The following is a 15826-nucleotide window of genomic DNA, read 5'->3' on the forward strand; positions in this document are numbered from 1 at the left end:
ATTAGATTTAAATGTTGAGCGTGATTGTTTACATTTTACATAAAACAAAGTTGTTTCTAACTTACCTGACGACAGTTCTGAGTAGTGTAGATCGTGCCTCGTTGTGGAAAGTAATTATAACGGAAGTCGGTGGCAGATCCTGTCTCCATTGTTTCATCCTACACCTGTAACGAGAAAATAGCATAATTATAGTAGTTGTCTGGATATCATAGATAAACGTACAGATAAAAATAGATTTAGATATAAATTAAGATTAATGAATAAATAACAAAACTCTATTTATCACATTCATATTATTTGCGTAACACAGATGCTGTTCTTTAATCTTTCAATACAGATTTATTGAATATACAAACAACAATAAATACAGACAATCATTAATCGCGTATAAAATAAAAATGACAAGCAATTTCTAGAATAAAATTGTAAAAATCTGTAATTTTGTCGTGAGATTAACGTTATGTTGTCTGGCAAATGGCCAACGTTTCCATTATCGCGAGACATAACTGATTTTTCAATGCAATATTAGAACCAGCAATATCGTTTAATCCTCAAACTGCTTCAGTAGACCATGTTTTTGCGCGCTAACGTGCTTATCGATATGTTCTACGAAATTGTCTTTCAATTTTATGATTAACAACAGATAACGTATTAGTAACGTATCAATATTAGCTATTCGATTAATGTAACGAGTTATCAGTAAACATTGATTGCTTATCAGTGTTTATACATGCATTAATTTCATGCGAAGTTTACATAAAATCAAATGACTATTCCCGGGTTAACGATTAATTAAAATACAATACAGTATTTGAAAAATATTGAAATTTCATATTTGCTCTTATTTTTTTATACTTTTCATCAATAAGGCTGTAATAGAAATAGAAAGAAAAAAAATTGAAATATGATAGACGTGGACTTAAGAAGTGACTTAACTGTTAGACGTTACGTTTGAGCAGAAGAAAAAAGAAGCAGAAGAAGAAAGAACCAAAAGGACGATCCCATTTGGGGTACTGAGCTGGCGCGCAGAGAGGGTACATAAACGCGGCCAGACGACCAGAACGATCCCAATATGTCAGCCCCTCTTTGCCGAGATAAACTCGCGGGACGTGCGTTGAATGCAGTTACCTCAGTGCATAGGTGCGCGAATGCACTTTTTCGCGCCGTCGCGCGTCAAACGAGATCGCGAAAATTTTGTACCACCGTCAGAAGCTACCACCTCGTATGCGAGACATCGCCGTTGGATGGGAAGATGACCGGTAAACACGTGACTGCGATTTATCCATCCCCAAAGAGAGTCAGATACGGGCTTTTTGAAATAAACCAACGCGACACTTTGTGTGTTGCAAGAAAAATACTATTATTTTGCACTGTGTAGAGTGGCATTAAGATTTCTTAGCTATAAATTATTTTATTGATCTCAACCTTCTGTCTGTAATCAGGATCTTTTTTATCTGGTCTCAGTTTTTTTTAATGTTCTGGATTAGATTTTTAAAAAATGTGGAAAAATTTAGAATTATTTTTCAATGTCTCTATTACGAGATATTTTAGAAGATTCATTCCTTCTTTATTTCGGAGAAACTTGAATAAAATTTTCTCAGAACAGATTCAAATTGCAGACGGAGAGTTAATCAGCTTTCACTATAAATAATTTTCACTGTAATCTAATTAGCCATATTTAACAAGTAATTAGTACAGTTTTTAATTTATAGCAAACCATTTTTACCGCTGTTGTCAATTATCACTTCACTGAATTACAAGTCAAAGTTTTATTCATCGTTATACTTTTATTCAAGTGTAATCAAGCGACTCGAGTGACGGACAAGTTCAGTAATAAGTAATTTAGATATTCATCACCGTAGTTATCCTCTTTCAGACGCCTCCGCTTCGTCGCTTCGCTTTCCGAGACGGTGCAGGAATCGACAAATTAATTCGGGAGACCATAATTTCACATTAAAGTCAGTTAGTCTCTACGGCGTCATGTTTGCCGACAACAAAATTGTGCGCGCGAGCCTTAAAGCAACTCCGGCAGATGAGACGAATCATCCGGACGGTTTAATTCGAAACTTCAATTTGGGATCCACTCCACGCTATTATTCGCTAAAGTAGATAACGCACGGCCCCGTCTGTGCGATTTTATTGAACACTCGATCGCATATACGGTGTTTCACGAGCACATATGTATGTACATGCTTGCGAATTGACCATTGTCAGAGAATGCGTCCTACAAGAAAGAAAGAGAAAAAGAAAGAGAATGGAATGCATCTGTGAAAGCAGTACGGAGTTGCAATTAAAATAAATCGATAGTAGTTATTATCCTGTAAAAAATGACTAATCTGAAGCAATAATATCGATTCTCCAGATAAATTTATATAATGCACGATCATTTTTCAAAATAATTCTTAACAGCAGGGTGTATTGAGATTATTTTTGTTGGGAACTTGAATCTATTGGATATAAATAAAGAAGTTTACGTTCTATATTAGCTTTATACCAAACGCAATAAATTTTTATTACAAAAGTTATAGAAATATAATATTCTAATTTATTATTAGAAATATAATATTATAATTTATTATAATTTATAATCTTGTATTTCTTGCACTCTATTAGAATACTTACAGATTAAGATGTTTGTGCAAAAATGGCAACTGTGAGCGTAAAGAAAAAGACAAAAAAACGCATAAAGGACGCAAAACGAAATTAGGACGTAACATTTCGGCAGTCTACGGAAGTAGAGCCTTTTTTCCTCGAGAAACCTTCGTACGTTGCTCGCTTCGTGAGCGAACTCGCACGGAACTGGATATTAAATTTTTAATCCATCACCGAAGTGAGAACGAATATTCAGGGAATAAAAAAGCAGCACTAAAAATGCGACAATTGAGTTTCTGATTCCAATTCGATTTTAGTGATTATTTAAGTGTAAGTTATTTTCGTCGTGATCTCTTCTTTTATAAAACAGCTGCATATTAATCCTAGTAGACGAAGATGAAATATACACACATCGGAAAATAATATATGATTTATATTATTTAAAGCTTTTAAGTGCAATATTATTATTTTAATATAACGTAGCATCAAAATAGTTACTACTAAAAGGGATTATAGAGATTAACGAAAAGACATTATAAATAATTAAACATTTAATATTGATGTACTATTCCTAGATAGACAAAAATCGTTGAATTCTTAATTTAATCCTCCGTCTAATATGAACACGATTAAATTAAGTAAGCTTATTATTTATTGTGACAATAATATTGTGACAATAAATCATAATAGGCAAAATAGAAAACGTTGCACTGATCAATGTCAAATGAAAATTAATATATTAGTATACAAATACGTGATCTATTACTAACGTTGCAAATAAGTATTATATAAAAAGTATAATTTTGGATCATTATAATTTTGTTGGAAACTCAAACTGATTATTAAAATATTTTTTGCATCATTGCTCATTATTTGATATTTTCCACATAACATAATTATTTTGATAGTCTAACAAAATTATTTTCAGATCTATATCCAGTAAAATTTTAGATCTTTCAGCAAAATCACTCTTTTTGTGATGGAGAATATTGAAATATAAAATTGTATACGTGCAATCTTATGTGCAATTTCAGGGATTTTTAATCGTCCTTTTTTCATCGTTCATTATAAACTCTGCTGAATTCGCACTGATTTCATCGCAAATTCGATGTGTTACATTTACAGATATTCTTTTTAATACGTAGATAGAAGTTTAATGGGGCGACACATTAATCGCGCGTGATTTTGTGTCGCATTGCAAAACGCATTGAGCGGCTTGGCGAATCGCGCAAATCGCGTTATCGCCAAAAATCATGTTACTCCTGGACATTGCGCGCTTCCGAATCGTGTTTTGTCCGTGCGATGAACGTTAATTTCGGAAAATGCAAAAAGCATTCCCATGCTAGCTGCAAAAGCGCGTTACCGATGGGATTGCATCCTATGAAATCAGAGTGCATCGCGCCCTGGTTTACAGATCTGTTTGGTGTCACGAAAAACGAGGAGATGTAGGAGAAAGAGGAGAAGGAGAAGGAAGAGGTGGTACGCCGCACAAAGTTTCAGACGATACATTGTTGTTGGCTACAGTTTTAACGCCGCTCCTAATGGATTACACACGTCTTATGGACAGCGTAAAATGACAAACATTTTATACAGCACTCGCAAGAACGCACACTCCTCCTTTTTTTCAACTACACTTTGTACGATGAGTTCCTGAAGAAGATATGGACCATATACCATATTGAGAGAGAAGACATACATGAATGAAAAATACGATCAAGACGGTTCTTCGTGCCTAATAATATTTCTTATAAATATGGACCAGGATATGAAACAAAAGCAAACTAAATATGTCGATAAAATAATCCATTAATGACATCCTTTAACATTGTCAACGTTTCTCGAAGATTTGTTTTGCTCCATTTCGCGACAATCATTTCTGAAAGTGCCGAATATAGATTTCCTCTGTTTCTGGAAATTCTGGGCTCAATAAGTCTCGATTCTCGTGACGTATTGAAGACATCGCTGATTGCTTTTCCATTTGCGGGTGACGGGCTCGAAATACGCGGCGTAACTCCCGTGAGTGCGAACCACCCAAAGCTAACGAGTTGCTCGTCGTCGTTCTCTGTCATAGGAGACCACTCCTGCATTGTACGACACGCTCGAGCGGATTGTGCCGGTACGCAAATATTATTTTAACGAAGTTACGGGGCTATCGAACCCATTGGCGGTCCGGTCACGCGAGTGTTAGTATCGATTTTCTCTTTCGTTCGTATGAATAGTCTGTACAGCAGCCGTTTTTAAAACACAGACGCACTTACGAGAAAACATTCTGCACATCCGTTTTTCGGACAGTTTCTGAAAACATTGCGCAGTAAAATAAAAGATATTCGATTTTTTTATATACATACTTTATTTGTATAACTTTTATGGGTTGGAAAAACACTCGACGCCAACATGACATGTATGACATATGCAAAACTTGACGTTTTAAATGCTTTTATAGATTTTTTAGGAAGCGTCGACACAAATCTTTTTCCCTTTGTTTCAAAAAAATTTGTAAAACGTGTAGTACGGCTTAATTTTTACATTTTTGAAATGCGCAAACTTAAGAAGGATGTAAAATACGGTAATTAAAATAATTCATTTCATTAAATGCAGTAATCTAGGTTAAACAAATTTTCAATTTGCCATTTGCTAAACAATATTACAATTTTATGAGACATATCATGTTGACAATATAAATCGATAATACAAAATAAAACTGATAATATTGAATCTGGCATTTAATCAGAATTCGGCAACAAACATATATCATTTAATTGAGCGTGATAGCGTCGATACGTGTCAATTCACAGCAGTGTCGTTAACGCGATCGGAATAATACGAGCGGAAGGGATTAATTTGCAGCAACTGATCAGTCGTTTAAATTCATGTATCAGATTATGAGTTCGAGACTTCGAAATGCGCACAAAACGAGTATAAACGTAATCATTTTGGTGGTAATTGAATGTTTAATCACACTGCGTGAATGTGTATGCCTCGTCGGTCAGGTGTCACAATAATCGATTTTGTTGGTAATTACGAAGGATTGGGTGCTTCGATATACATAATTGACCTCATAATTTAAAAGAATAGTTCTGGAAAAATGCAGAATCGTCGTTGCCAATTAACTTCACATATGAGTACGAATCATAATTACCCAGTGGACGCGTAATAGCATTATGCAATTCTGTTTTATATATATTAACGCATATCCAACTTCACGTCGAAACCAACGAATAATGTTTGCGACCCATAGTGGTAACTACATTTTGTTGCAATAGATTGTACTCGTAATTGCTTTTTAAGTAATCAAGTTTTCCATAACATGTTTTTTTCAATTTTTGCGATACACATTGCTGTGTTGAAAAGTGGATTTCACAAAAGCCTCTTAATACCAAAAGCTGTTATCGTACTTCAAAACCATATGTTTATATATCGTGCCATTTTATATAAAATGTAAATTTTGTCATTCACGGTGAATTTTTTTATTATTTTATTATTTTTCTATATTAGTTAATTTGTTTTTTTTTTAAACGATCATATACATGATCGTTAGTTAAGCTTTTTACCTTACGAAAAGTTTATGCCCTCATTCCTCTTGTATGCGTAGCGACTCTAATGCAGAATTAGAGCGCACACTTTAACTGGCGGAGATCATAAATTTCACCGATGTTATCGAGGAAAATTTAGAGACACTATAAAACCTCGTCGAACGTAGACGTATGCATATATGCGAATATATCGGTATGGCAAGTTTAGTAGCACATTAATCTGTCTACGATATTCGAAACACTTAAACACAGTGATAGGATAAGGACTTTAAGTTTTGAATTATTTGCAAAATTCTTTTTCCCTTTCTTTTTTTATATAAATCCAATGTCTCTCTCTCTCTCTCTCTCTCTCTCTCTCTTTCTGCGTAGATTAAGAGATATCTAGATTTATATAAATTAATACATGTGATGTAAAAAAAAAAACAAAAATTTAAAAGTATTAATTAGCAATCGAATTAAATCCTGTTTGTTGCGTGATTACTAGTATGAGTGATTTACGATTGTTCGTAACTCTTTCTTTGGTTGTGATACATGACCGTAAAAACCCAATCCACTCAGTTTTCATCAAGAATTCATCGGAACATCGATCTTTCTCACAGTTTCACAGTTGTAGCCGAATTGATCTAGCAAACATAAATGCAATGAGGATTTAATGCTAATCTATAAGTTCTTTTTTATATAATTATAATTTAATTTTTTATTTTAAAAAGTTTCCAAAATATGCGAATTCTTTAAAACATTGTCAAGTATAAAAAATTTTTGACAACACACATAAAATAAAATATTATTTTATAATAAAACAAATAGTCATTTTATGCACAAAAAAAATAAATTAACTAAAAACTAATTAATTAAAAACTAAATTAAATTTTATATTAAAAATAACAAGTATAGAATAAGACCCTTTCGCAAAAGAGATTATGTTGTCAAATCTCATATTCCTCGCAGTACAGGAAATGATTAATTAACTACAGAATTGAACAAGACAGTTTCGAGAAATCGCTTAATGAAGCTGCAGAAGAGCATCGCATTGCTCTCGGTTCGCCGAATTGGCTAGTAAAGTGATGCGAGCCGTCCTTAAACCTGTCCATCCGGACGCGTCAGTATCATTATTCAAGTCCTGCCCGGGTAGACTCTCCTCCGGAAGGCTTTGAGACGAAGAGGAAGGTACGGGTCGATGCGCACAGGTGGATGCGAGACACAATGAGGACTGGAGTCACTACTCCGCTGGACTAGCTACTATATATCGTGGTTTCACGATGGAACTCGAAACTTCCCTCGTTCTGGCCGTCGTGGAACTAGCTACTTAAGGTAACGGGAGTTCCGGCGGACGATCCTCGAAGGATCAACACGATCTAACTTTCTGACCGGCGGAATGTACTGTATTATACGAAGAGAGGAGAACGAGCTGCGTGTTTCATGAGCAATTATGCAATTCTTTCATGTTTCAGCTCCTTGATCCTCAAACTATTTACAGTTTTAGTATAAGGAAACTAGCTTCGAGTGAGGAGATTATCCCAATTAGAGGAATCACATAAGTGGTGAATTCCTCTGCGATTAAACAATGCTACATTCCGTTTCCAGAAGAGAAATAATTCTATACATCAAGAAAGGCTAAAATGTACGTCATGATGTAAGAAATAAATCTTATCTTTAAAGATTATAAAACAGTCAATTAAGTAATATAAATGGAGGCCTGAATTGTTTCTTTAAGTATGCAGGAAGCAATTTATTTTATTGTAAATCACGAAGAGATCCAATTGATATCCTGGAGAATGATTGATGCTATTTTTATTTTAAATTTTTATATCGCTTTGAAAGAATAATTTGTCTCATCGAAATGAGCTTTTCAGGAAGAAAACATAGACTAATTACTCTTTTAGCAAGAAAAAAAGAGACTAATTACGTTTTACACATGAAAGAGTATCGTGATCATACGGTAATAATACGGATGAACAAATTATTAAGGTTTCACCTGATGGTAAATTACATCTGTCGTTACACTTTACATTCATCGCTTCCGGCAAGACGGTATATCGGCGTTTGGCCCCGCAGGGAGAAGAGTCGCGATCACATCAAAACTAGTCAAGAATAACGGACAGACCTGCTAAACATTCGGGACGTCGAGCAATACACAAACACTCTCTTTCTCCCAGCTATTGCATCCTTTCTCTGATAAATTGGAGGGGAAGATTGACATCGCATTTTCTCCTTCGGGACATGGAGAAAAGAAGATAGAAGCAGGTAAAAGCGGCAAACATTAGCGGACAAATCGATGGATTAAGGTCGATCCCCAGGCGGTGCATTAGAAACCATAGAGTTTCGCTTTGACTTTTACGCTATCTATCTCTTTCTACATGTTCTCCTTCTCTCTCTCTCTCTCTCTCTCTCTCTCGCTGTCCTTATTTCTTGCTAATTACGACGTATGAGCTCTCTCGGCGAATCGTATAGTCTACTGAGTCACGAATCGAGTTACTGATAATGACCCATCAATTACATATATCTTCAATTAAAACAGTTGCTTTCAAATCTTCTTCACTTACGGCATTCGAATTAATCATTTCGCGAATTACAATACTTATTCCATATAATGTATGCAGGATATTAAATATAACTATTTTTTTTTATTTTTTCTTCATTTATATCAATTTATGCTTAGTAAATTATAAGTTTCAAAAAACAAAAAAAAAGGAAAAGAAACATGGAATAAATACCGAAGTCAAAATTTTAATGATTAAAATTCTTATGTCTATTTTTATGAATAAATTAAAAAAGATGTGTCACAACACAAAATATTATCAAAACTATAAAAAAAATTAGATAAATAATAGATTGTTCTATTATTACGTTTGAGCATCTGAGTAAATTTGAGCACAATTCTTTTATATTAATTAAAAATTTATTTAATTTTTTTGTTTGTCTCGATTCTAAAATTATGTTTTGTAAATTTGATGAAGAAATAGATTTTTTTTTTTAATCAAATTTGTTACATATGTTAATAAAATTCTAAATATTTGTGCAGAAGTTGTATTGTGGATCCACTTACTCGCTTAAAAATTATTTATCTAAAACTGCAGCAAAATATGACAATGAGCTGTATAAGCTATTAAGTCAAATAATTTGTTTTGTTTTTTATAGGTGGTTGCAGGGTGTATTTTTGATTGGCGGATATTGGCTTTTTCGGTTAATTTTTGCCTGGCATTAAACAGTCATAATATCCTTAATTTTAATATCAATTCAATTCACTCTTGAGTTACCAACTTGCTATTGTGGTTACTTACACAATTAACATCTTCATTAATACATGCAAAATATTGTTTATCAACGCAGTGGATAGAAATTTTACGCTGAAAAGATTGACATCATGTAGCATCGTGCTATCGAGCGTCAAGTCACGCGGAGCAACATCTCGGGAATCGGAAAACGTGGCTTTCCATCATTCACCTGTCCAACCAGCCGCGACACGCGCGCACGGCCGACACACATTTATCTCCACCCCCGTTGTTAAAGCGTTCTCCACGAGTGGCAAAATAACCGAGCGGGTCGAAAGAGTGCGATGGCGGTCCATTGTTATTCACGGATATCCGCGGCGAACGCACGACGCAGATAAAAGAAGAGCCGGAAACTACGGCTCTGCGTCTAACTCTGTGTTCCACCGCTCTGGACGACGGCTACTCGATGGATTATAAATTGCTAGCCGAGAGCGGGAATTATGGCCAGTCCGAGAGCGTGGTCGCCAACTTTTCGTGCGACCGTGCGATTTACGATGCCGTGTTTTCCCAGTAACGTTTTAGGTGTTCTCCAAAAGTAGCTGTTAGGAACTGGCTGTGCAAAAATGTGCGTTTGCACCTCTTTGTGTTTTTAGGAGAAGAGAAAGACATTCTGTTACAATACGTCATTTTGATAACATCTAAAGAGTCAAAAGAATCTTTCTCTCTCTCTCTCTCTCTCATGGCGGAGACTGCATGATCATCGGATAGAGGCTTTACTTGGGTAACGTGAATTCGCCGATCCTGCGGTGAAGTTTTCTGACCGCAACGTGTTTGAACATGGCATTTCAACACTTCAATTGTCAGCTGTGATCCTATCGGAGGCAAACTGTCCTTACAGGGACAGTTCGAATTTCCAGCTCGTTCTTACGCGGCGAATACGCAGCTATCTAGCGATTTCGTGGCTTTCTACAGTTCGACGCTAACCAAAACTTTGTTCACACGAGTGCAAAAACACTTTTCTCTTAGTCACGAATGGCTCTTGTGCATCACGTAGAATGTATCGGATCTGGATAATCCTATTGACACGAATAAAGCCTTGCGTTCACGATGCTAAAAATTATTTCGAGATTTTCCGAACAGAGAAAAAATTAACAAATTACATTTAAACAATTCGATCACTTAATCAATGCGATTGATCAATTCTTTTCTAATTGAAATCTCGGTCTGATTTCTAGCATCGCGAGCACAAGGCTTAACACATACAAATATCGATTTCCGTGGGCTTTCGGTGAATGCTCCCAGTACAAGCAATGTCCAGGAACTTGCGTGGTTGGTAAGTGCTCCGACAGCTACTAAATTGAGTTAGGGATACGCTTGTTCGCGCAAGAGAAGCGATAGCCGACTAAATTTGACAGTATCCTATGATTGTTCCTACACAAATAGGAGGTTCCTATTCCACAAATTTCCCAAGGAAATATAAACGAATTACATGCGCATGTAAAGAATTTCGGCCATTCTTTTTGTTAAATTTATTACAATGTTAGAAGGATAATCATTCTGCTATAGTACAATCGTATTCACAATGGTATCCTGTTTACATTTTTCACGATGCATATATTTCTAAATATTTCAATGGAATAATTATTTGAGAACAATGAGTATATTATTCTTTTATTCAAAAGTAGATATATAGTATAACTAAAAAGAAATGAAGTTGTCAAAAAAAGGGGAAAATTATTTTTCAGCTTAATAGAAAATTATTAATTAATAAAATAATATCGACAAAAGAAATATAGTCCTACAAACATGATCAAATGTGATTTTATTATTTTCATATCACAACCTTTAAAAATCTAACCTTTTTGAGTTGTAACAATTTTGATATCTTTTACAAAATTATAATAAATCCAGAATAATCATCAAAAGTGGCATAACTCGAAATATCATTAATATTTTATATTTATTTTGATCAGCTAAAGTGACTAAATTCAAAATAAAACAATTTCATTCTTCAAAATTATCATAATTCTAAATGTTCTTTGTAAAAAACTCCCTTTTTTATTTATAAAAACAACAACTCAAAATATCACTCTTGTAAGAGGTATTATAATCTCTTTAAGAACCTGGAGGACATAAATGCTATTTAGCGGGCGGACTGTGAAGTAAATTACTTTTCATAATTGATAGAGTAATCTTACTCTTAATCCATTTATAATAATAACTATAAAATCATATTTTTTATTTGTTATTTTTGAAATAAGGGAGAGAGGGAGGGAGAGAGAGAGAGGGGGGAGAGAAAGAGAGAAAGAGAGGGGGGGGGAGAGATTATCTATATACACTTTTTAATGAGATTTTGTATTGCAAAAAAAAATGAGTAATTACAATTCATGTCGAGAGATCGTCTTGCTGGTGATATTAATGTATAAAGGGGCACGTAACTATTTTATTATATTATTACTTAGTGATAAGCAGGATAGGAGAAGTTATCACAGATTATCCTCTATATACTCGCGATGTTATGCAAATTATCAAACCCTCCCGGCAAACTCCCAGGCGCCAAGTTAGAGGCTTCCGTCTTCCATTCCCGAATGCACCCGCTGTATCCACATACGTCTTTGTATATCTACACGCTTATATACACATCTACCGTCTCAAACTCCTTTATTTTGTGTAACTTTCATGTTCTCGTTCATAAGTCAAGATAGCTACAGAATATATTACATCGCCATTATTTATTAATTAATAAGTAGATGTATGTAACAGATATGCAATATGAATGAGCGCGCGTGTTAATAAATATTATTATTCTATCTATATTTGAAATACAATGTACGACTTGATTAATGATCGGGGGTAAATAATATTTTGCGAATGTAATAATAATATCGAAGGCAGAGTCGAGTTACTGCGAGCTCTGATACGCTAATGCAGCGGACTGTAATTTTCCAGGATCCGAACCTGAAATGTATCTGCATACGCTGTTTCTATCCGGACAAAATTCCACCCCCGGAAGATCCCTCTCGCGACAGTTCGAGATCACCGCAGAAAATATCCGGTTTCACTTTATTATTCTTTATTCCACTAGAAAATACCTCGGTCTTCTATTTTCGCGTGACGGCACCACCGCAAACAGCCTCGCAGCCCGAGAATGCCCCTGGGAGAAATGGCAACGTGAAACTACCCTATTAACATTTTTTCGGTATAATACTGCTGGAATAACCAGGAGAGCTTTTCGCGGCTTTAAATTTCTGGAAATAGCGTGTAATAAGAAAAAGGAAAGTCTTCTAAGACAATATCTTCTTTTCGCATAAATTGGCATTAATTGTACGCTGATGCATATAATTTCACGCAAATCCATCTCGTGATCGATTGTGTGCGTTCCAAATCGTTGAATAATAATTTTATTTTTTTTTTCATAATTTATAGAACATTTCACGGATCTATCATCGGGTAATTAAATGCAGGATCATTATTATCCACAAATGCATTTGATCGTGCATATGTAAATGTTCGCAACGTATTTATTTGAAGTACAATCAACATTATTGTTCAAAGTAAGTAAATAGCGAGCTATTTTTCTAGAATTTTCACAGTACCATTTGTGACGGATATTTTCCGTTGCGGCACTGAACGTAAAACTATGGAAACGCGGGGAAATTGGCCGAAGGCTCCAGTTTCGTTGTACTCACGTATATACACGTACATACAATGCGATAAACAAAAGAATAGCGCGCGCGCACCGTCCTGGAAATATATGTTTAAAGGAAGAAGACCAGGGTGTCTGTACGAGGAGAAAGAAGAAAGAGAGAACGAGAGAAGAAGGGGATGTCTCTATGGGATTCTAGTGTGGCGAAAGTAATGCGGCTATAACTTACACGTACTCCCCCCTTGGTTTTCACATTCATGACAAGGCTTTGGATACGGGCGAAATAAGCTTCCTCTTTCTTGCTTGCCCCTCGTGTCACTCTCCGTTTCCGCATGTTTGTATGGCCTCTCTGCCGATATAAACACGATTTCTCCGCAAAAGCTTATGATGAGATTTATTAAACTGATATTTCCCTTTTCGCGCATTTACGCGCGTAATGAGACTGCGAGATAGTCTTTAAACTTTCTAGCAGCAGCTTCAACGACAGTCGTTTAACCCTAATCTTGGCACTTAGCTAAATATTTTCTCTCTCTAACTATATTGTAATAAAAATGCATGTGCATAAACTGTTTACGTAACGATAAGCAAACGTAACTGAAGTGTGTAATAAAAAGTTTTATTATAAATTTTAAAAACGAAAAATGTATTTATAAATTTGCGTATAAATATTATTAAGTGTCAAGATCCGTTTAAATAGGACTTTTTCTATTATTTGATATATTTTTATCGGTTAAATTTTCATTTATAATTATAAATTTTCATTTGTTTTTGATTATTTCTTAGATACATAAGTTTGAAATGATTGTACTCTACTGATGATGTGGAAAATACGAAAACACAAAAAAGAAAGCAGCCAGATCAAGCGCGCATGATTCTCGATTTTCGAGGATATTAATTTAAGCGTCAGAAATATTTGACAAATCTTCGATGAACAACCTTGTTGGGAATGCCGTGAGGGATGCCACTTCATCAAAGTCAATATGACATCGAGGACAGTCAACTGACCTGCGCAATTCGAAGTCATATAAACTGCTTGATTTAATGCCACTTTGTCAGATTGCTGCCAAAAAGCTGTCAATTAAAATCTGATTCGCAAAAATAAGACCATGATTGCAAAATTAAAAATGTAATTTAAATTTACGTACGTATTGTAAGATTAACAAATAATCGTCTTATTTCCTTTACAATTAGCAGAATTGTGACGTGTTTGTTATAGATGAGATGATTAGCTTTAAAATACGTATTATCACATTTTATTCAATTCCACAATATTTCAAATTATATATCGGATGTTTACCGTAATTTATACTTCCATTGATGGCGTTAAAATAGGTAATAAAAATGCCAGTTGCAGTCGACATAAATTTGTTTGAGTCCAAGCTATACATCGAGATGGGTATATTCATATTACGAAGTAATTTCGGTCTTCTCTTATAATGCTCTGATTTTGTAACTACGATACATTTTACATATTACGATATTTACGCGATGCAAATTTACCGCGAATTTATATATTTACATTTTTAAGCTACAGCCATGCGTTATACATTTATAGCGTAATTTAATCTGCTCTACGCTATGAGTTTTGCGAATAATTTTTATTAAATCAAATTTTATCAAGTTTTAAATTTTGACGCGATATTACTCTAGCATTTTATTGTTCAAAATGCTATGTTACACTCTTTATTGTTTATAATCCAAAAAGTAATATATAATTTTACATGTTTGTCGATCCTTGAAATTATTAATCTAAAGGTTAATTAGTTCAAGAACTAAATTCTGCCTTCTCAGCAGTGGGTTCAATTGTTAGCTCATAGCATGATCGAAAACCGTATTTCACGGAGATCAAGAACGATCGCTGAGTTGTATAGGAGCAGGTCAACATTTGACTTGGCAGAGTTGAGTTGCTACCGCAGCAGGTCGGAGACTTTTGTTTAACAAGAATAAAGGATTTTGATTGTTTCCCCGCCAATGTTACTCACGAACAAAAGTTACTTTCGCAGAATTTTATCTCTTTTTTTATTTTACGTGAAACATGAAATATAACAATAATAAAGTATGACAAACTTCCGAATTATTTGACGTTAATTTTATGTATCAAATATTTAAACAAGATATAAAATAAGTAAACCAATAAATAATAACGACTAGCAAGCAAACGGAATAAAATCGATTCTTATACACTTCATTGAAAGATTCAATTAGTATGTTCACTTGGAATGGATAATAATTTCACACAAAACTCGTAATTGCTTTGTGTGAAATTATTATTCATTCGGAAAAGAAGGAAAAATATATGATATACCATTCATTATTCTCTTATTTTTATCAGAAATATTTAAGTGTGTTATTTTTAAATGTAAATAATATTTGTTTGAAATTAATATTTTGTTAATGATTATTAAATTGTTTTATTATTACAACTCCGCACGTAAAGTGGACGCATAAATATGATGTACTAAAATAAAAAGCTTCAATGAGAATATAGTTATATTAACTGTAAATGTAATCAATTCAATTCTGCAGCTATCTCTGCTGATTTTGATAACAATTGATATCGATAATCTTGATATTATTTGTAATATACCATTATCAAGATCAACATTTAAAATTCAATGTACATACATGTTTTTCGCAATTGAAAAATTTATAGGTTTTGTATTTTTTAACATTATATATGGGAACATTATATATGGCTTTATTTGGGAATTTTATTATTTGATAGATACAATCGGTACGGTCTCAGCGATATTGTAAAATGCAACCAATTCGGAGTATGTTGGAAAATTGCATTATATTCGTGACAATGCGATAAGGATAATTTCACGTCAATATGGATTGTT

General features: G+C 34.2%; 1 protein-coding gene across 3 annotated transcripts in view; it reads right to left on the bottom strand.

The window, feature by feature from the left end:
- Nucleotides 1-15826, bottom strand: part of Pgant2 (polypeptide N-acetylgalactosaminyltransferase 2) — a 210656-nt gene that overhangs the window by 10932 nt on the left and 183898 nt on the right. For all 3 annotated transcript variants that reach the window (XM_087412906.1, XM_011063555.2, XM_011063553.2), the window contains one exon: nt 66-164. In XM_087412906.1, coding sequence (XP_087269032.1) covers nt 66-164 — 99 coding nt within the window. The remainder of the gene's footprint in view (nt 1-65; nt 165-15826) is intronic.

This window comes from Acromyrmex echinatior, chromosome 14, assembly GCF_024713525.1.
Source record: "Acromyrmex echinatior isolate Ae372 chromosome 14, ASM2471352v2, whole genome shotgun sequence".
Lineage (NCBI taxonomy): Eukaryota > Metazoa > Arthropoda > Insecta > Hymenoptera > Formicidae > Acromyrmex > Acromyrmex echinatior.